The sequence below is a fragment of the Anomaloglossus baeobatrachus genome, chromosome 1 (genome assembly GCF_048569485.1).
Source record: "Anomaloglossus baeobatrachus isolate aAnoBae1 chromosome 1, aAnoBae1.hap1, whole genome shotgun sequence".
Taxonomy (NCBI): domain Eukaryota; kingdom Metazoa; phylum Chordata; class Amphibia; order Anura; family Aromobatidae; genus Anomaloglossus; species Anomaloglossus baeobatrachus.
The window spans coordinates 140,739,382-140,761,803 of record NC_134353.1 but is presented as its reverse complement, the minus strand read 5'-3'; the positions used below and the strand labels follow the sequence as shown (position 1 = coordinate 140,761,803).

The 22,422-nt window shown below is 44.9% G+C and overlaps 1 protein-coding gene across 2 annotated transcripts in view; it reads right to left on the bottom strand.

Moving 5' to 3' along the window:
* Nucleotides 1-22,422, bottom strand: part of ZDHHC2 (zDHHC palmitoyltransferase 2) — a 177,756-nt gene that overhangs the window by 14,243 nt on the left and 141,091 nt on the right. For both annotated transcript variants that reach the window (XM_075347082.1, XM_075347083.1), the window contains exons 10-11: nucleotides 17,392-17,484; nucleotides 13,742-13,854 (exon numbers count right to left, since the gene is read on the bottom strand). In XM_075347082.1, the coding sequence (XP_075203197.1) occupies nucleotides 13,742-13,854; nucleotides 17,392-17,484 (206 nt within the window). The remainder of the gene's footprint in view (nucleotides 1-13,741; nucleotides 13,855-17,391; nucleotides 17,485-22,422) is intronic.

Below are 22,422 nucleotides of genomic sequence, written 5' to 3'. Positions count from 1 at the left end.
TTCTCCAAATCGTCCACCTTGTTCAGCAGTGTTGTGATATTTTGCGTGGCTTTTCCCAGCTCCCGTGTTATTGGTGGCAATTTATCCTCCACTGCACTCACACGTTCTTCTAGCTCCCCCACTCTGGTAGTCACCCCCCGCAGCTCATGTTTGATACAGGCTATATCCAGAGTGACAGTTCCCATTTGGTTACTTAAAGTGGCCAGTGTGGTGTTGCAAGCGTTAACTGCTGCCAGGATTTCTCCCAGTGTGGGTTCAGTTTCAGCGGGGACAGACCCAGGCTGCTCCATATCTCCCCCTCCCCCACCTTCAATCACAGGCCCAGGCGTCTGTATTTGCTGAGCTACTGAACAAACAGGGCTTAAATTACTCACTGGATCCTCCACATTATGTTCAGTGTCTCTCACAGACTTCTCACCGGAAGAAAGATCAGCAATAGGAACAACTCTGGCATATCTCTCCACTGCTGCACTACAGGAGGGCCTGGTTTTTTGCTGGTGCCATCTTGGCCACTGCAGGCACACATTCCTGTGCGTCTTTATCCTTATCTTTCTTGTTGATACAGATTGGCATGGTGCTAGTATCCTCCCCTCTCCAGATGCCTGGGTGAATATTGCAGCCTTCCAGGTTAGTTATGCCTATTAACAGGGCCGGTATTCAGGATTTTGAGCGGATCCAGGCAGGAGCTCTCTTGTGCTGCTTCCTCCCTACATGAGATCCAGGCCACGCCCCCGGATTTATTAAAAATTGAAGGCATACTAAACCAGCATGCCTACCACAACATCTTGCAGTGGCATGCTATTCCATCCGGTTTGCGTTTAGTTGGACCATCATTCATTTTTCAACAGGACAATGACACCAAACACACCTCCAGGCTATGTAAGGGCTATTTTACTAAGAAGGAGAGTGATGAGGTGCTATGCCAGATGACCTGGCCTCCACATTCACCAGACCTGAGCCCAATCGAGATGGTTTGGGGGTGAGCTGGACCGCAGAGTGAAGGCAAAAGGGCCAACAAGTGCTAAGCATCTCTGGGAACTCCTTTAAGACTGTTGGAAGACCATTTCCTGTGACTACCTCTTGAAGCTCATCAAGAGAATGCCAAGTGTGTGCAAAGCAGTAATCAAAGCAAAAGGTGGCTACTTTGAAGAACCTAGAATATAAGACAGATTTTCAGTTATTTCATACTGTTTTAAGTATTTCATTCCACATATTTTCATTCATAGTTTTGATGTCTTCAATGTGAATGTACAGTTTTTAGAGTCATGAAAATAAAGAAAACTCTGTGAATAAGAAGGTGTGTCCAAACTTTTGATCTCTACGGTATATATATATATATATATATATATATATATATATATATATATATATATATATATATACAAATTGCTTCTTCAGAGAGAAAGAGGACTGAACCTTCGTGCCACCTCTTGGAAGTAGATGAAGTGAAAGAAGGGGGCGCCACGGTAGTAGATGCAATCTGATCCAAGAGGACACCAAAACACAATATGGAAGGGACAAGGCAAAGCTAGTGTGTAGAAACTTGAGATCACCGTAAATATAATGACCAATCTTTATTAAACAAATTGAAGACATTATAGCACAAAGTTAAAAACACTGCAATCAGAGCAAACAATACCATGGGGTCTGCAAGACAACGAGCATGAATGTTAGGCCAGAGTCACACTTGTAAATGACTCGTGCGTGACTCGTGTGGGTCTTGCATCACATCACCCAGCACGGCCCCACGCTCTCCAGACAGGAGCATCTCAGCTGCATAGAAATACATGAAGCCGGCCCGCTCCAGTCAGGAGAGTGTGCGACTGTGCTGCGTGATGCAATGCGAGACTCACGCGAGTCACTCACAAGTGTGACTCTGGCCTTAATCAATCATCTGCTATTTTTCTCAGCTCTAATTATGCTAAGGGTAAAACCGGAGCATGCTGCGTATGGCTGCGTAGATCGCAGAAGACTTGCCAATGCAAGTCTATAGGTTTCGGAAAAATATCACATGGCATTACATACGCATGTCATGTCACATGGATTCTAGGCGGGAAAAACCTACACACTCGCATAGCACTCACATGTCATATGGATGCTAAATGAGAAAAAAAACGCGCACTTGCATGGCATCTGCAAGACCATATGCATTACACTCATTCCACTTTTCGGCATCAGAGCGATTATTTGTACGCAAGTGGAACCAAGGCTGATTAGTGGATTGCACCTTGTGGAGAACCCTCTATATTTGCTCTCATGACGTCTTCGCTTTATGCTAGACTTAGATATTGAAACACTGACTTCCTGGAGAGTGTTCTGCACTTGCTTGCATGTTGTGACAGGGTTTTTCTTGACCATGGAAAGGATTCTGCAATCATCCATCACTGTTGTGATCATCCAGCAAGGCGATGATGCCTGTGCCTGGTGGTGTGGTCAGGTACCCTTGCAGGTTGTCTAGCATGCAGACCACACTGATGTAAATGGTTTCGAATGGCCTGGCGTGACACTTGAGTGCCTCTCACATCCCTTAAATGTGCCTATAGTTGTGTGGAATTCATCATCCGGCTCTGAAAAACATTGTTCACAATGGGGCGGTCATCAGTGTGAGATGTGGCCAAAGGACGACCAGTTCTGTGCCTTTCTTTGACTCTTCCAGTCTCTCTGTATCTCTGTTTCAATCTGCAGATGGCTCTCTGTAAACTGTAATCTCAGGAGCCACTTCCATCTGAGAACATCCTGCTTTATGCCTTGCATTCAAAAGTTTAGAGAAGGTGCCATTAAGTTCACCTGAAAAGGTTAGAGTGCATTTTAGGATAATCCTGAAATTTCAACCGAAAGCTACATAACCCTACCTAACATTTTGTGAGTAGCGTTTAACTAGATTTTGAATATGTTATGAGAAACAGCTAAAATGTGAAAACTTGTGTCACTGTCGAAATATTCTGGACCTAATATATTTCTCCCAGCAAGTGCCTCTCGCATTGTTGAGCAGCAGGGAGGAGATCAAGCCCTGGCCTGGACCTTCTCTGCTATTCTGGGTTTTTGGGGTAATGCCTGGATTGTACAGCGATTGGAGTTAGGACGGCATAAATATGCAGCTCTAAAGCGGGCTTTACACGCTACGATATTTCTAGCAATTGCTAGCGATATCGTACGCAAAAGCACCCGCCCCGTCGTGCATGTGATATCGTGTGATCGCTGCCGCAGCGAACATTATCGCTACGGCAGCGTCACACGCACTTACCTGGTCGACGAGGTCGCTGTGACTGCCGTACAAGCCCTCCTTCAAGGGGGAGGTGCGTTCGGCGTCACGGCACGTCAATAAGCGGCCGGCCAATCAAAGCGGAGGGGCGGAGATGAGCGGGACGAACATCCCGCTCACCTCCTTCCTTCCTCATTGCGGGCGGAACACAGGTAAGGTGAGGTTCCTCGCTCCTGCGGTGTCACACACAGCGATGCGTGCTGCTGCAGGAACGAGGAACAACATCTAGAAACAACCATTAACAATTTTTGGTTTTAGGATGACCTCTCCATGGTGAACGATTTTCACCACTTTGGAGGACGTTTAAGGTCGCTGGTGTTACACGCTGCGATACCGTTAATGATGCCTGATGTGCGTCACTAACGACGTGACCCCGACGATAAAACATTAACGATATCGTAGCGTGTAAAGCCCCCTTTACTCCTCAGCATGTGTTAGGGTACATGCCCACGATCAGGACCCGCTGCGTCCTCCGCAAGAGACCACAGCTGCCCGTGCCCATGATCAGGTTTCGGGACGCTGCTGCGGTCTCTTGCTGTGTTCTCCCTGTGGAGAATGCTTGCGACTCCCAGAAAAGAATTGACATGCTTGTGGCTCGGGAAGCTGCACTGCAGGGTAGTTTACGCTGCGGGCAGTGCACGCACGATGGGCATGGGATTTCCATAAATCCCATCCACTGTTCTTGTACATCGCAGCGTTTTGGATGCAGCTGAAACATGCTGTGTCCAAAATGCTGTGAACACTGATCGTGGGCACGCACCCTTAGTGTGTTGGCTGGAAAAGTTGAAGCATGTTTTGTGTGAACATCCCGGAGTAGACTGGCACGTCCGTGCCCTAATCAATGCTGTTTGTTAAGCTGGAACTCTGCTTTTCGCTCTGGTGTGATGTACCAATGTAATTTTCATTTTGATACCAGTCTGAATAAAACACTGAGTATGGGTTGAAACCCTGTATGTGCCCCTTTACTGCGCACCTACCATTGCCTAACAGAGCTAAACTGGAACAATATATATATATATATATATATATGTATATATATATATACACACACAGTATATATATAAAAATTAAGAGGCCACTGCAAAATTTTCAGTTTTTCTGATTTTTCTCTTTATAGGTATATATTTGAGTAAAATGTAAATTGTTCTTTTCTTTTATAAACTACTGACAACGTCTCTGAATTTCCAAGCAATAAATTTTGTATTGATTTTCTGAAAATGAGAAATGGTCAAAATAACAAAACCATGCATTGCTTTCAGACCTTAAGTAATGCAAAGAAAACAAGTTCATAATCATTTACAAAGAACAATACTAATGTTTTAACTCAGGAAGAGTTCAGAAATCAATACTTTGTGGAATAACCATGATTTTTAATCACAGATTTCATATGTCTTGGCATGCTTTCCACCAGTCTTTCACACTACGTTTGGGTGACCTTATGCCACTCCTGGTGCAAAAATGTAAGCAGTTCTTCTTTGTTTGATGGCTTGTGACTGTCCATCTTCCTCTTGATTACATTCCAGAGGTTTTAAATGGGGTTTAGGTCTGGAGATTGGGCTGGCCATGACAGGGTTTTGATGTGGGGGTACTTCATCCACACATTGATTGACCTAGCTGTGTGGCATGGTGCATTGTCCTGCTGGAAAAAACAGTCCTCAGAGTTGGAGAACATTGCCTGAGCAGAAGGAAGCAACTGTTTTTCCAGGATAACCTTGTATGTGGCTTGATTCATACATCCTTTGCAAAGTTCAATCTGCCCAATTTCTAGAGTAAGGTAATCTTCTCTGATGAGTCTAATTTTCAGCTTTGCCCAACACCTGGTCGTCTAATGGTTAGACGGAGACCTGGAGAGGTGAATAAGCCACAGTGTTTTGCACCCACTGTAAAATTTGGTGGCGGATCGGTGATGATCTGGGAATGCTTCAGCAAGGCTGGAATTGGGCAGATTAAATGTATGGACGTATGAATCAAGCCGCATACTGGAAAAACAGTTGCTTCCTTCTGCTCAGGCAATGTTCCTCAACTCTGAGGACTATATTTTCCAGCAGGACAATTGGCCATGCCACACAGCTAGGTTAATCAATGTGTGGATGAAGGACCACCACATCAAAACCCTGTCATGGCCAGCTCAATCTCCAGACCTGAACCCCATTGAAAACCTCTGGGATGTAATCAAAAGGAAGATGGATAGTCACAAGCCATCAAACAAAGAAGAGCTGCTTAAATGTTTGCGCCAGGAGTGGCAGAAGATCATCCAAAAGCAGTGTGAAAGACTGGTGGAAAGCATGCCAAGACGCATGAAGCTGTGATTAAAAATCATGGTTATTCCACAAAATATTGATTTCTTAACTCTTCCTGAGGTAAAATATTATTAGTATTGTTTTGTCTAAATGATTATGAACTTGTTTTCTTTGTATTATTTGAGTTCTGAAAGCAATGCATTGTTTTGTTATATATGCGGGGTTTGTTTAACATGGTCACTGAAATTAATTTAATACTTTGTCCAAAAGCCTCTTGCATGGCTGTATGAAGAAGCTAGTCACACACATTGCTCAAGTGTGATTTTGGCCCATTCTTCCACACAAGCTGTCTTTAAATCCATTCAAGCAGCTTTTTTTCCCACTGAATCCAATTGAGAGTTTCCTTGGATGTGTGTTTGGGATGATTGTCTTGCTGAAATATCGACCTTCATTTCATCATCATCCTGGAATAAGGAAGCAGACTTTTATCAAGAATGTCTCGGTACATTTGTTCATTCATTCCTCCTTCAATGATATAAAGTTTATCGGTGCTGTATGCTGAAAAATAGCCACCCACCATGATGTTCCCACCTCCTTACTTCACTGTTGGCAGGGTGTTTTTTGGGGTGATATCCAGTGTCTTTTAGCCTCCAAACATGGTGCGTATTAGGGCATTTAAAGAGTTCAATTTTTGGTCTCATCTGATCAGAGGATTCTCCCAGTATTTCACAGGCTTATCTACATGTTGTTGATCAAGCTTTACATGTGCTTGCTTATTACCGTATTTTTCGGACTATAAGACGCACCCTGGTTTTAGAGGAGGAAAATAAAACTTTAAGCAAAAAAATGTGGTCATGACACACTGTTATGGGGCGAGGATCTGCTGCTGACACTGTTATGGGGGTAATGTCCCCAAATTCTCTACTAAGGTACCCCATCCTGGTAATGATCCTCCTGCCTTGTATATGATCCTGCTATAAACCCCCATCCTGCTCATATACCCCCATCCTGCTTATATACCAGCATCCTGCTCATATTCCCCCATCCTATTCATATACCCCATCCTGTTCATATACCCCCATCCTGTTCATATACGCCCCATCCATCCTGCTCATATACTCCCATCCTGTTCATATACCCCCATCCTGTTCATATACCCCCATCCTGTTCATATACCCCCATCCTGTTCATATACCCCCCATCCCTCCTGCTCATATACTCCCATCCTGCTATATGCCCCCATCGTGCTCATATACCATCCTGGTATATGGCCTGTATCCTATAGCACAGAGAAAAAAAACAAACGTTTATACTCACCTTTTCCTCACTCCCTGCAGCCGATCATCTTCCTCTCTGCACCACTGACCTGTGTGTGTGTGTGTGTGGAGCCGTTCCCCTGCAGCACGCGATGTCTTCCTGTCTGTGCCGATCAGATGACCAGCACAGATCAGCTGACCGGCACAGACAGGAAGACATCGCGTGCGGCAGGGGGACGGCTCCACACACGGGGACGGGTGAGTGTACTGATTCACTGCTCCCCGCGCTGATGATGATGCGCAGGGGGCAGTGAATACAGCCGCACATGATCACTCCAGGCTGTAATTGCCAGGGGTGATCATGTGGACCGGCTCTTTACTATGCGCGCGTCCCCGCTCGTCCTCCCGCCCACCTGTCAGCGCCGGCTTCTGCGCTGAGAAATGGGCGGGAGGATGGGCGTGCATATGTAATGAGCGGGCACACGTGGTCACAGTAGGCTGCTACAGCCTGCTCGTGCCCCCGATGACCCGCTCCACCGCAGCACCTCATTCCCCGCAGCCACAGTCAGACCATAAGACGCACCCCCAACTTTCCCCCAACATTTGGGGGAAAAAAAGTGCGTCTTATGGTCCGAAAAATACGGTACTTATTTTCTTTGAATCAATTGTACCTACCATACTGATTTTCAGGTCTTTCTGTAGCTTTCCCGAGGTGATTCTTGGCTCTTGATCATCAAATGCTACTAATAATTCCTTTCACTCCTTTGTCAGGCCGGTTTATGGTGAAATTATGTTATTTCCACTTCTGTATTTTAACCTCAACAGGGCTCACTGGACCCTTCAGTAGTTCAGAAATTCTTCTGTGACGAATGCCATAAGTATGTTTTGCAACAAGGTTGCGATGGTCTTGAGTCAGCTCACTTATTTTAACCATCATGTGATGCTTCTTGTGTGGCACCTTGGTAATAAGACACATTTTATAGGCCATCAGTTGAACCAGCTAATATTATTTTTCAGTGGCAGGATTGCTTTCTAATTACAGACAGATTTAAACTGGTGTGATGATTTTCCATGGCTTTTTGCACCTCTCTTGCTTCGTGTGTTAAATATATTTTCCCTGTGTCATTTTTCATTATTATACACAACTTAATTTATAGACATCTATGGTTTGATTTCTTTGCTTTTGTGGATTGGGTGGGTTTTTACCAACATCGGATGAGAAATTCCCGTCAATAGCACCTTTAGAAATATATTTACTTAGAAGATTTACTTAGAAAATACTTATTTCACCCACTGTGTATACATGCACACATACATATACATACAGCTGTATATTAGTGCTGGGATTATATCTGCCGCGGTTCGTGCACAGAACGGTACACCAAAATGCTCTATTTTATTGTGCGACAAGAACCTCTGCCAACCCAGATTAATGTGGTTTATGTAACTGGACTCTTGGCAGTGCTCACTCACCAGCATATTGGCCTGGGCAGCAAATGATAATTTCTGATAAATGACTGCAGACCTTTCAATGGAAGGAGACTAAATCAAGTTATGCCAGAAGTAGAACAAGGTTTTACTATTAGATAGCTGCATGGCACGATCACAAGTTTCTAACCTGGCAAGCTCCAACATCTGCAGAATATATCTATCTATACATTTGATGAAATGTTATTGGAGAAAAGTATCTTCAAACAATTTCAACAGGTGGGTAATGTTCAGAGAGGGAGTTGACTAGAAACAATGTACTCAAGGTATAAAAGATACTGAAATACTATGAGAAATGGAGGAATAATGTAATGCTCAACACAGATTTACAGCAGTTACTAAACGGCACCTAGTAGTACACAATTCTCATTGTTTTTAGATGACCAACTACAAAAAAGTACCTGTAAAAAAAAAAAAAGCCAAAACATAGGCTATTGTTGCCCTCAATAGCCTATCACACAGCAGCATTAATTTTTCTAGAGCAAAAAAATTGCTATAAGAACATTTTCCTGCAATCGCTTATTGCTGCAGCTATTTTAAGAAAAGGCAATTTTTCATTGTCTTTTTTTATCATTGTTGAATTAATCAGTTGAACCAACCACATGTGGGCTCGTTTTTTGTGGGTCAAGTTGTGTTAACCACTTTCGGATACATATGATGTTTTGAAAAACTTTTAGGTTGTGTGCACACGTTGCAGATTTGGTTGCAGACCATCTACAGCCAAATCTGCATGTTCTGGCAGGAAAAAAGAGCACTTTTGCAGCGATTTACCTTGGGTTTTTTTTTGCTGCGTTTTTGATCCATTTTTTGTATTGCTTTCAATGGTGGTAACGTAGGAAAAAACGCAGAAAGAATTGACATGCTGCATATTTTTTCTGCAACCAAATCTGCAAGGAAAATATCCTGAACATGTGCACTGCAAGTCAGGATTCTCATAGACTTTGCTTGCATAAGGGTTTCCTTGCAGATTTGTAAAAATCTGGAAGAAAACATAAGTGGCAAAAACGTACTGTGTACACACAGCCTTAGGCGGACTTTATACGTTGCGACATCGGTAACGATATATCGTCGGGGTCACGTTGTTAGTGACCCACATCCGGCGCCGTTATCAACATCGCAGCGTGTAAACCCTAGGAGCGACGATCAACGATCGCAAAAACGTCAAAAATCATTGATCAGTGACACGTCGCTCCTTTCCATAATATCGTTACTGCTGCCGGTACGATGTTGTTTGTCGTTCCTGCAGCACCATACATCGCTGTGTGTGACACCACAGGAACGACAAACATCTCATTACCTGCGTCCACCGGCTATGCAGAAGGAAGGAGGTGGGCGGGATGTTACGTCCTGCTCATCTCCGCCCCTCTCCTTCTATTGGACCGACGCTTAGTGACGTCGCGGTGACGACGAACGCACCTCCCCCTTGAAGGGGATATTGTTCGGCGGTCACAGCGACGTCGCCGACCAGGTATGTGCGTGTGACGCTGCCGTAGCGATAATGTTCGCTACGGCAGCAATCACCACATATTGCATGTGCGACGGGGGTAGGTGCTATCGCGCTCAACATCGCTAGCAATTGCTAGCTATGTCGCAACGTGTAAAGCCCGCCTAACTGTATTTTTGAGGAAGGGGATAATGGAAAACAAAAGCCTTCATTTTGCAATTTTTTTAAATTTTGATTATTGGTTTATTCTACAGGTCAGTATGATTATGGAAATACCAATTTTTTATGGGTTTATATTTTTAATCCTATTCTATAATTATGTAGTAAAGTTCCTAAAAAAAAAAAAATGTTTTTGTGTAGCCCAATAGATACTTTTTAGTGTATTCATCCACAGAACTGAGATAGGGTTTGTTTTTTGTTTTTTACAGGGTGAGCTGATAGTAATTAGTGCCCCTTAGATGCTTCTGTCAATAGTGACTGTGGCATCTAGGGATTAATCTGCAGAGATCGGTGTTCTCATCGCTTCTCAGAGTCAGTCAGCAGCCGTCAAGCTGGGCATGTCGTCAAGCTCCTGCACAAGTTGTACCTGTTCAATAAGCATGACATATACATCCATCATGGGATAATACTATACCAACAGTCATGATGGCAAACAGCTTCCTAAATCTGTCCCAGTGTCTTCTTCTAATGTTGCATTGTTGTGACCCACTAATTTATACTTTAGGCCTGTTTCAGTCGTCAGTCATTCTGGTACGTATGTGCTAATTTTTATACATACCAGAATCAATGACATACGCAGACCCATTAAAATCAATGGGTCTGCTCACACATCAGTGATTTTTCACTGCTGTGGTCGGCAGCTACTTTCTGCTTCTTCCTGGCCGGCTCATTATGTCATGCATATTCAGTTATGCAGCCAGAGCCAACCTGGAAGTAGCTGCAGAGAGACACAGCGGCCGGATGCTGCATTGCAGGACTCTTCAGCACCACTGACAGCAGTAGCGGGGACAAGTGAGTATACCTTCATGTGCAAACACGGATAATGAATCATGTATCACGGATTGCACATGGATAACCCACGTGTGCCGTGAATCACGGCACACGAGGGACATAGGCGTTTTTTACATGACAGTGAAAAACGTCTGTGTTTTTCACTGATGTGTGAAACAGACCTTAAGGCCGCTTTACACGCTGCGATATCGGTACCGATATCGCTAGCGTGGGTACCCGCCCCCATCAGTTGTGCGACATGGGCAAATCGCTGCCCGTGGCGCACAACATCGCCCAGACCCGTCACACCACTTACCTGCCTAGCGACGTCGCTATGACCGGCGAACCGCCTCCTTTCTAAGGGGGCGGTTCGTTCAGCATCACAGCGACGTCACAGCAGCATCACATAACCGCCGCCCAATAGACGCGGAGGGGCGGAGATGAGCAGTACATAACATCCCGCCCACCTCCTTCCTTCCTCATTGCGGCCGGCCGCAGGTAAGGTGAGGTTCCTCGTTCCTGCGGTGTCACACATAGTGATGTGTGCTGCCGCAGAAGCGACGAACAACTTCGTACACCGAGCAGCAGCGATATTCGAGAATAGGGGGGCATGTCACCGATGAGCGATTTTGACCGTTTTGCGACGATTCAAAATCGCTCATAGGTGTCACACGCAAAGACATCGCTAAAGTGACTGGAGGTGTGTCACAAATTCCGTGACCCCAACGAGATCGCTTGAGCGATGTTGCAGCGTGTAAAGCGGCCTTTAGGCTGTATAGGACAAGTCATGCATCAGATCTTCCCCTGCCTGTCAATTACAGATCTAATTCAATCCTTATGATGGATGAACAGCTGAAGAAATATGCGATGTGATAGGCAGGTTGGGATTTGCCAAAACACAGGGGGAATCTATCATTTCCTGCACGCAAGTTTTCTGTTTTGAAGACTTTACAATTTTTGGTTCAAGCCCAGTTTCTGCAAAATTGTATAAAGGCCTTGCCAGTAATTTGAGTAAAATGATGGCAATCATTTCACTTATTAAAAGACAAACATTTATAAATAAATGTGATGTATCTTAAGCCAGTAGACTGCACTGGACACTAAATAATTTCTAGGGTATTTTTGTCTACTTTTTTAGGCTGTGTTCCCATGTCCTGTAATCATCAGTTAGAATGGATCCTGCAGAGATCTGTTGAGAAAAAAGTTTTGCAAAACACAACTTGTTTTTTTTTTTGTTGTTAAATAACTGATGGCTGCCGGATCCGTTTTTTTAACATTAGAACCTTTGGAGCATGTATCCGTTAGCGGATTGCTATTTAGTCATCCATTGCACTTCCATTTGTAACTGATCCATTTTTTCTTTCTCACGGGATATGATTCAAATGGAAGATAAATAGTACTCCATTAATGGATCCGTTCTCCATAGACTCCAATGTTAAAAAAACGGATCCTGAAAAATTGTGGAAAAAAAGCGCACATAGGGTTTTACCCGGTATGGGGTAATAGGACAGGTACTCACCTGCTATAGTTGTGACAGGCACAACTCCTTAAAGGCACAAAAGAAATAAGAATGGTGGTCAGCAGCAGCCCCGATGCAAGCGGTAAAATCAAAGCGGGTTTTAGAAGAAAACGGGTTAAATGCTGCGCTAAAAACCACAGATCCAGTATATATAATGAATTCCTTTTTCTTTAGGAAGGAATTCATTATATATACTGGATCTGTGTTTTTTAGCGCAGCATTTAACCCGTTTTCTTTTAAAACCCGCTTTAAAAAAACGGATCCGGCAGACATAATTTTGCCAACAGATCTCTGCAGGATCCGTTCTAATGGATGAATACAAAATGTGGACTCAGCCAAAGGGTATGTGGGCACGATCAGGACTCACTGCATTCTGGATGCAGTGAGTCCTGACCTGCGGGGCTGCGAGTTTCCTCTGCAGGAGAACGCAGCTGCTTATAGCCACGATCAGGGTTTGGGTCGCTGCGGTCTCTCGCTTGTGTTCTCCCTACAGAGGACACATGCAAAACAGCAGCAAAGAATTGACATGCTGCTGCTTGGAAAGCCCCACCGCAGGTCAGTGTTTGCTGCGGAAAAAACAAGCACAGGGGGCATGGGATTTCTAGAAATCCTGTCCACTGTGCTTGTACTGTACAATTCAGCGTTTTGGAAGCAGTGAAGACATGCTACATCCAAAACGCTGCAAACACTGATCGTGGGCACGCACCCTTAGTCATATCAGCAAACCAACAGTTGGGGTTGCCTCATTAAGCAATCCCATGTCTCCTTTCTGAATAACTGCAGGGCTGCGGGACAATCTGAATGAAGAGGGTGATTACTTTTATTTCACTCAACACAAATGGGGCCTACAGAAATAGCTAAAGCCGCCTAGACAATGGGCCCCCTCTGATCAGACATTTACTCCCTGTTCCTGAGGACAGGGGATAAAAGTATAAAGAGATATGTAAAAAGGGGTTGTACCAAGTGTTTGGAAGATATTCCCTATACTCAGGAAAAGAGATAAGTTCCGGATCAATTGGGTCTGACCGATTGAACCTCCATCAACTCTGAGAACTGGGGCTCTGAAAAGTCTCAGGTGGATGTGGCAATGATCAACCATGCGCGCCTCGGCTTTATTCATTCTTAATGGGAGTGCTGAGGATCAGCCGAGCACAGAGCTTGGCTATATCTGGAATGACTGGAGCGGAGGATCGCAGAATTAATGTTACACCTGTATCAGCAGTTGAGTGTATCTTCTAGGATGGGGGTCCCATGTTCCCTGTTGAATGGAGTGGTTGTTCTCATGCACGACCACCACACTGTGCATCAATCAGTAGTCATATGAGCAAACTAATGCTTCCACAGACCCATAAAAATGAAAGGAACGGCGGCCAAGCATGCTGACTACCGCTCTGTGTACATGTGACCCCTCTTCTTTGAATTGGTGGGGATCCCAGCTGCTGCACTTCCGCTTATCACACAATTATGCTGTGGATGTGATATATTTTGTTCGTAGTTTAAACACTTTAAATATCATTACAGCGCAGGTCTCTGACACCTTACCCAGTTTCCCCTTTTCTTCATTGCAGCTGCTTTCGATCCAAGACTGGGTGTCAGTCAGCAAGTGACTCTGAGACTCTCGAAGAGGTTTGGCTGGGAACTGATGGTTGTCTGCACTAGTGTGGAAAAAGAAAAAGCAATATTAGCATCTAAAATTGCAATTTTAATGGACGTTCATTTCAGGCCCCCAGTCTAAGGTCATCATTACCATGGATTGGATCAACAGTGACTACATTCTGTATTTACCGTATGTATCTTCTAACCCGGTTCATGCTGCCACAAGACTAAGTACAGTGTCTCTCTGCTTTCGTAAAATGATGGCGATGCATCAAAACTAGCACAAGAAAAAAGGCATTTGGCTATAAATCAGGTCTGTACTTTATTTTTTCATTTCTCTTTGTACCAGTTTTGCTTCCACAGTCACAATCTGACATTTCTGAATGAAGCGATGTTTGGGTAAAGCAGTACACACATCCTGTGGTTTTGGTGACTTCATTTTATTTCATGAACCACGTTTTGCAAATACAAAATTAGTGACACGGAACAGCAAGGAACGGGCAATAACCTTGGAACACACAGCTGTGGAGCAAGGGTAAGAATACCAGGGGACCAGCTGTAAAGGGGTCTATAGGTTACTAGGATTAATATGGCTTACCAATGAAAAATGAGAATTGGGGAAATGACCATAAGGAGAGGAGGCAAGGTACATCTTGAGGGAACTGCCTGATACACACTTTCTTTAATTTTGTCAGAAATATGTCAAAAACCTTCCAAGTGCGAAACTCAGAGAAGGTGTGTGAGAGCTTTGTAGATCCTCCCTGCCTTCTCAGTTATGGTAATAGAGATGGGTAAATGTGTGGCTCTGATATTAATTGCCGGCTTCAGGAGAAAGAGAGTATCTGGAAAAGTGGAAAGTAATCTATTGACACAAACTATGGTGGGTGGGAATGCCGACATTATGTTTGGCAGTATAGTATAGACACTAAGTAAGGAAACTCTCATGATTCCACCATTCACGGTGTCCTATGTATCTGGGGCATTATGGGCTTCAGTCATTCAATCTGCATCAGGGGATGCCCTATCTGGCCAGGTCTGTAGGGTTTGCTCCAGGTTACCCTTCTGGATAATTACCTAACTATTTAGCTTGCGGGCAGTGATCAAATCATTGCCAGTTATAGCTTTAGCTCGGTGGTGTCTGTGTGCCTTGTGCTCCTGTGCTCAGTCTCTGATCTATTGTTTACCTCACCTTTGACCTTGCTTCTGACAATCCTTTTGCATCATCCTTTGTCTTGATCTGCTTCCTTCCTGGAACTCTGACCTCGGAACATGACCTGACTACACCTTCGTCTCACCCCTTTGTTTATGACGAACCTCCCTGGTGTTTGACCCCAGACCTCTTGACTACCCAGCTTTACGGCTAGCCTGTGAGTAGTCACTAGCATTACAGAAACCACCTGAGGCACATTCTACTCATCAGCAGACTACAGTTCTATTTAGTGATAGGATAGCACTGGATAAAGGGGTTTAGGGACCACCTACCTCCAGCGTCCTTTCATCAGTGCAAAGCTTGCAGGTTTGAATATCATAACATTAAGGACTATAAACAATGATCCAATTAAATTTAGACAGAAAGTCGCACATGGTCTGAAATGGAGTCTTCATTTGTAACACGTTTGTACAATCAATATCTTTAAATCCTTTACCTACATGGCATGGTCCATCTGAGACAGGATTTCTGGTCACAAATGTCAATAAGAATTTAGCATAAACCAACCTTTAAAATTCAAAGCCAAATTTGACGACACATTATCACTGTGGCCGGAAACAGAGAGGTGAGGCCACTTTCTGATGTCATCACAGAGCGAAGATGTGTCACCTGTCCCCCGCAAGACTCATGACTGTGGCAGCTGAATACGAGTCACTGTGATGATGTGTAGCCCATTAGAAGAGTAGGGGCCTGGGCTGGAGTCAGATGCTCCCGATTCATAAACAGGTGCACACCTCTTTATAAAACTGGAGCATCTGACGACTTGCGTGTAGCTCCGTGCACTGAGACAGAAATCTCACTACAGTCAGGGTAATGACTGAGAGGCATAAAGAAATCCATAGTTCGTCATGAATTAGATGAGCTGTATTGTGACGCCCCCGCTTCGCCCATTATGTTGGGGCAGGAAGAAACAAAAATGCTAATAGTCACAACATGAAAGCACAACTCCAAGTTGTGCCTAAAATGTTTAAAGCTTTTACGACAGAATTCTGGCATGAAAGCTTTGATGAATTGGGCCTTATGTGTATTAAAAAGCTATTTGAAACATTCGTCGGGGTGGAGGTACGATACAGCCACATTACAGCCAGCATTGAAGGTAAACAATACAATGAGCACAAGAGCACTTTACTATTAGCATGTGCTTTGTTAATAGGAATTTCTTCCTTGAATTTTAATTATTCTTACTTTACTGATCTACATCATAGGTGCTTATAAATGATTACACATATTTTGTGACATAGGATAATTTTTACACATGGGCAGATTGATACCATATGGGCCTGATCTCTAGGGAGTATCTTTCTTGATCTAATTATTCCTATATTGAAGTTGCATTTTTATATACTATAGGTCTAATATAGACCATATACACTTTAAGCAAAAAATATTTGATATATTTATTATTATATATGTTGAAGCACCACCATATATATTTAAAAACAAAAATCATCAAAATTATTTTAAAATATTTCAATAAAAAAATATTTTTCAAACAATAACTCACTTTGTCTGTGTTGGAGCTATTGGTTCTCTAACAGGTGTTGTACGATAAAAGGAATCATCATAGGTAAATGTAAGATCAGGTAAGTCCAACTGTTAGGATGGGGGGGGCCTATGTCCCCTATTGAATGGAGTGATATATGTTTTTATTAGAATAACCCATTTAAACATTCACAAAGAAGTGATACCCTTTTAGCTGTATGTCTTCCCATATGCACTCAATGTAATATGCCCAAATATTTCACTATATTATTAACAGTATTGGGCTTTTTTGTCGGGGCATGGATTATTCTGACAAACAAAAAGTTATTGACAGCCAATATCAGGACGTCTAATAACAATATTTATTTCTTTTACCTACTTATATAGCGCTATTAATTCCACAGTGCTTTACAGACGTGATCATTACTGTCCCCAATGGGGCTCACAGTCTAAATTTCCTATCACTATGTCTTTGGAGTGTGGGTGGAAACTGGAGAACCCAGAGGAAACCCACGCAAATACGGGGAGAACATACAAACTCCTTGCATATGTTGTCCTAGGTGGGATTTGAACCCAGGACTAGTGATGAGTGAGATGCTCGGGTGCTCTGTACTCATAACAAGCAGTCGGACGCTCGGATGGGCTTAACTCGTGTACCTAAGTATAATGGAAGTCAATGGGGAACTTGAACATTTTTCCGTAATATTTCTCAGAAAAATGCTTGCGTTCCCCATTGACTTCCATTATGTGCAGTACACGAGTATTGCCTGTCCAAGCACCTGACTGATCATTATGAGTACAGAGCACCCGAGCATGGTAGTATTCGCTCATCACATCCCAAAACCTCAGCGCTGCAAGACTGCAGTGCTAACTAATATGGTAACAGATGGGAGCTGAGAAGTACCTTTTAGCTGTTGCGTTGGTTCCAGAAGGTGTGGATGCTTGCTCAGGATCCTGGTTCACCAGACAAGTAGGAAATGAACAGCCGTCACCTAAGCTGCACAGAAGTAGAAGGAGTGCATTATATACATACAACACATGAAATAATGATAATGCAATGACAATGCTACAATTAATTGGGGACCAAAATATATCTCACTAGAAAATCTGAAAAAGACTCAAAGAAAAGGACACCTGGGACACGTACTGGAGAAGTAAGAGGTCATAGCAGGAGGAGTAAGAGGTCATAGCAGGAAGAGTAAGAGGTCATAGCAGGAGGAGTAAGAGGTCATAGCAGGAAGAGTAAGAGGTCATAGCAGGAAGAGTAAGAGGTCATAGCAGGAGGAGTAAGAGGTCATAGCAGGAAGAGTAAGAGGTCATAGCAGGAGGAGTAAGAGGTCATAGCAGGAAGAGTAAGAGGTCATAGCAGGAAGAGTAAGAGGTCATAGCAGGAGGAGTAAGAGGTCATAGCAGGAAGAGTAAGAGGTCATAGCAGGAAGAGTAAGAGGTCATAGCAGGAGGAGTAAGAGGTCATAGCAGGAAGAGTAAGAGGTCATAGCAGGAGGAGTAAGAGGTCATAGCAGGAGGAGTAAGAGGTCATAGCAGGAGGAGTAAGAGGTCATAGCAGGAAGAGTAAGAGGTCATAGCAGGAGGAGTAAGAGGTCATAGCAGGAGGAGTAAGAGGTCATAGCAGGAAGAGTAAGAGGTCATAGCAGGAGAAGTAAGAGGTCATAGCAGGAAGAGTAAGAGGTCATAGCGGGAAGAGTAAGAGGTCATAGCAGGAGGCGTAAGAGGTCATAGCAGGAGGAGTAATAGGTCATAGCAGGAGGAGTAAGAGGTCATAGCAGGAAGAGTAAGAGGTCATAGCAGGAAGAGTAAGAGGTCATAGCAGGAGGAGTAAGAGGTCATAACAGGAGGAGTAAGAGGTCATAGCAGGAGGAGTAAGAGGTCATAGCAGGAGGAGTAAGAGGTCATAGCGGGAGGAGTAAGAGGTCATAGCGGGAGGAGTAAGAGGTCATAGCGGGAAGAGTAAGAGGTCATAGCGGGAAGAGTAAGAGGCCATAGCGGGAAGAGTAAGAGGTCATAGCAGGAGGCGTAAGAGGTCATAGCAGGAGGCGTAAGAGGTCATAGCAGGAGGCGTAAGAGGTCATAGCAGGAGGAGTAAGAGGTCATAGCAGGAAGAGTAAGAGGTCATAGCAGGAAGAGTAAGAGGTCATAGCAGGAAGAGTAAGAGGTCATAGCAGGAAGAGTAAGAGGTCATAGCAGGAGGATTAAGAGGTCATAGCAGGAAGAGTAAGAGGTCATAGCAGGAAGAGTAATGCCTGCTTTACACGCTTCAATAAATCTTTCAATCCATCGTCGGAGTCAAGTTGTAAGTGACGCACATCCGGCATCGTTCGTGACGTATTTGCGTGTGACACCTACGTGCGATCAAGATTGAACGCAAATACGGTGATCGCATACACGTCGTTTATTCCTCATACATTGAACGTTTTGTTGCACGAACCTAGTCAATTGAAACGTGTGACATCCCTCATACGATTTTGATGTCTGAGGCTATGTGCGCAGGTGTGCGCTCTGCACCGCAGCTTAAAAAAGGTCCGCTTCAGAGCGCAGCTGAAAAGCTGCGTTCTGAAGCGCCTCACAATGTCTGTCATTCACTAATCTCTGTCAGTCGGTCACTATCTCTGTCCCTCTCTCTCTGTCCATGTCAGTCTATCCCTCTTACCCCCTCTCTCATACTCACTGATCCCTGATCACCGGCGCGGCTCTGCACGGCATTCACACTGCTCCGGCGGCTTTTACTGTTTTGAAAAAGCCGGCCGCCCATTAGACAATCTCGTATTCCCTGCTTACCCCGCCCACCGGCGCCTATGATTGGTTACAGTGAGACACGCCCCCCACGCTGAGTGACAGGTGTCACACTGCACCCAATCACAGCAGCCGGTGGGCGTGTCTATACTGTGTAGTGAAATAAATAATTAAATAATTAAAAAAAACGGCGTGCGGTTCCCCCCTAATTTTAAAACCAGCCAGATAAAGCCATACGACTGAAGGCTGGTATTCTCAGGATGGGGAGCTCCACGTTATGGGGAGCCCCCCAGCCTAACAATATCAGCCAACAGCCGCCCAGAATTGCCGCATACATTATATGCGACAGTTCTGGGACTGTACCCGGCTCTTCCCGATTTGCCCTGGTGCGTTGGCAAATCGGGGTAATAAGGAGTTATTGGCAGCCCATAGCTGCCAATAAGTCCTAGATTAATCATGTTAAGCGTCTATGAGACACCTTCCATGATTAATCTGTAAATTACAGTAAATAAACACACACACCCGAAAAAATCATTTATTAGAAATAAAAAACACAAACATATACCCTGGTTAACCACTTTAATCAGCCCCAAAAAGCCCTCCATGTCCGGCGTAATCCAGGATGCTCCAGTGTCGCTTCCAGCGCAGCTGCATGGAGGTGACCGGAGCTGCAGAATACACCGCCGCTCCTGTCACCTCCACACAGCAACTGAAGACAGCCGCGCGATCGGCTGAGCTGTCACTGGATGCAGCGGTGGATGCAGCGGTGGCCGCGGGTAACCTCAGTGACAGCTCAGCTGATCGCGCTACTCACCTCAGTTGCTGCGTGGAGGTGACCGGAGCGGCGGTGAGTAGCGCGATCAGCTGAGCTGTCACTGAGGTTACCCGCGGCCACCGCTGCATCCACCGCTGCATCCAGTGACAGCGGGTAACCTCAGTGACAGCTCAGCTGATCGCGCGGCTGTCTTCAGTTGCTGTGTGGAGGTGACCGGAGCGGCTGTGTCTGCTGCAGCTCCGGTCACCTCCATGCAGCAGCGCTGGATGCGACGCTGGAGCATCCTGGATTCCGCCGGACATGGAGGGCTTTTTGGGGCTGATTAAAGTGGTTAACCAGGGTATATGTTTGTGTTTTTTATTCCTAATAAATTATTTTTTCGGGTGTGTGTGTTTATTTACTGTAATTTACAGATTAATCATGGAGGGTATCTCGTGGAGACGCCTGACATGATTAATCTAGGACTTATTGGCAGCTATGGGCTGCCAATAACTCCTTATTACCCCGATTTGCCAACTCACCAGGGCAAATCGGGAAGAGCCGGGTACTGTCCCAGAACTGTCGCATATAATGTATGCGGCAATTCTGGGCGGCTGTTGGCTGATATTGTTAGGCTGGGGGGCTCCCCATAACGTGGAGCTCCCCATCCTGAGAATACCAGCCTTCAGTCGTATGGCTTTATCTGGCTGGTTTTAAAATTAGGGGGGAACCGCATGCCGTTTTTTTTAATTATTTAATTATTTATTTCACTACACAGTATAGACACGCCCACCGGCTGCTGTGATTGGGTGCAGTGTGACACCTGTCACTCAGCGTGGGGGGCGTGTCTCACTGTAACCAATCATAGGCGCCGGTGGGCGGGGTAAGCAGGGAATACGAGATTGTTTAATGGGCGGCCGGCTTTTTCAAAACAGTAAAAGCCGCCGGAGCAGTGAGAAAGCCGTGCAGCGCCGGGGATCGGTGAGTATATGAGAGAGGGCTGCTCAATTCAGTTACTCAGGAGTTTAGCGGTCACCGTTGAATCCTTCACAGGTGACCGCTAATCAGGGCGCGACACAGACAGAGCCGCAGCATGACAATGAAGTCGGGTGAGGTTCACCCGAGTTCATTCTGACAGTGCGGCTCTGTCTGTGTCTGCTGTCAACTACCATTCACCGCTGCTACATGGCTGTCTGTGTCTGCTGTTAGCGGCCATGTAGCAGAGCTGAATGGCAGATGACATAGTAAAAACGCATCCCTACACATTACACACGCTTGTCAAGTCAATAAATAAAAAAAAAAAAAGGTGCCCAATGCATACGTCACAGAACACATGATCTAAAGGATCGCACACAAAATTGATCAATTTAACATAGACTACTAACGCAAGTGTCAGAGGAAATGAACGACCAACGTGCAATCTCATTCAATCGCATATGCGACCTGGGCGTGTCACATCGCATACGAGATCGCACACCTAATTGTAAGGTGTAAAGCAGGCTTTAGAGGTCATAGCAGGAAGAGTAAGAGGTCATAGCAGGAGGAGTAAGAGGTTATAGCAGGAGGAGTAAGAGGTCAAAGCAGGAAGAGTAAGAGGTCATAGCAGAAGGCGTAAGAGGTCATAGCAGGAGGAGTAAGAGGTCATAGCAGGAGGAGTAAGAGGTCAAAGCAGGAGGAGTAAGAGGTCATAGCAGGAGGAGTAAGAGACCATAGCAGGAGGAGTAAGAGGTCATAGCAGGAGGAGTAAGAGGTCATAGCAGGAGGAGTAAGAGGTCTTAGGAGGAGGAGTAAGAGGTCATAGCAGGAAGAGTAAGAGGTCATAGCAGGAAGAGTAAGAGGTCATAGCAGGAAGAGTAAGAGGTCATAGCAGGAAGAGTAAGAGGTCATAGCAGGAAGAGTAAGAGGTCATAGCAGGAAGAGTAAGAGGTCATAGCAAGAGGAGTAAGAGGTCATAGCAGGAGGAGTAAGAGGTCATAGCAGGAGGAGTAAGAGGTCTTAGGAGGAGGAGTAAGAGGTCATAGCAGGAAGAGTAAGAGGTCATAGCAGGAAGAGTAAGAGGTCATAGCAGGAGGAGTAAGAGGTCATAGCAGGAAGAGTAAGAGGTCATAGCAGGAAGAGTAAGAGGTCATAGCAGGAAGAGTAAGAGGTCATAGCAAGAGGAGTAAGAGGTCATAGCAGGAAGAGTAAGAGGTCATAGCAGGAAGAGTAAGAGGTCATAGCAGGAGGAGTAATAGATCATAGCGTGAGCAGAAGGGACCAGAAAACCATTTTAGTACCTAGAAACTAGAGCTGTATTCCTACAGCATACAGCGTTCTGATGCCGAGTGGCTGCTGCACTGAGAGCCCCGCTGCCAGGAGGAAATTAACTTTACTCCTTCAAGTGGCCTTGTTCTCTCAATTATAGGGGCGCTCCGGCGTGGCTTCAGTCAC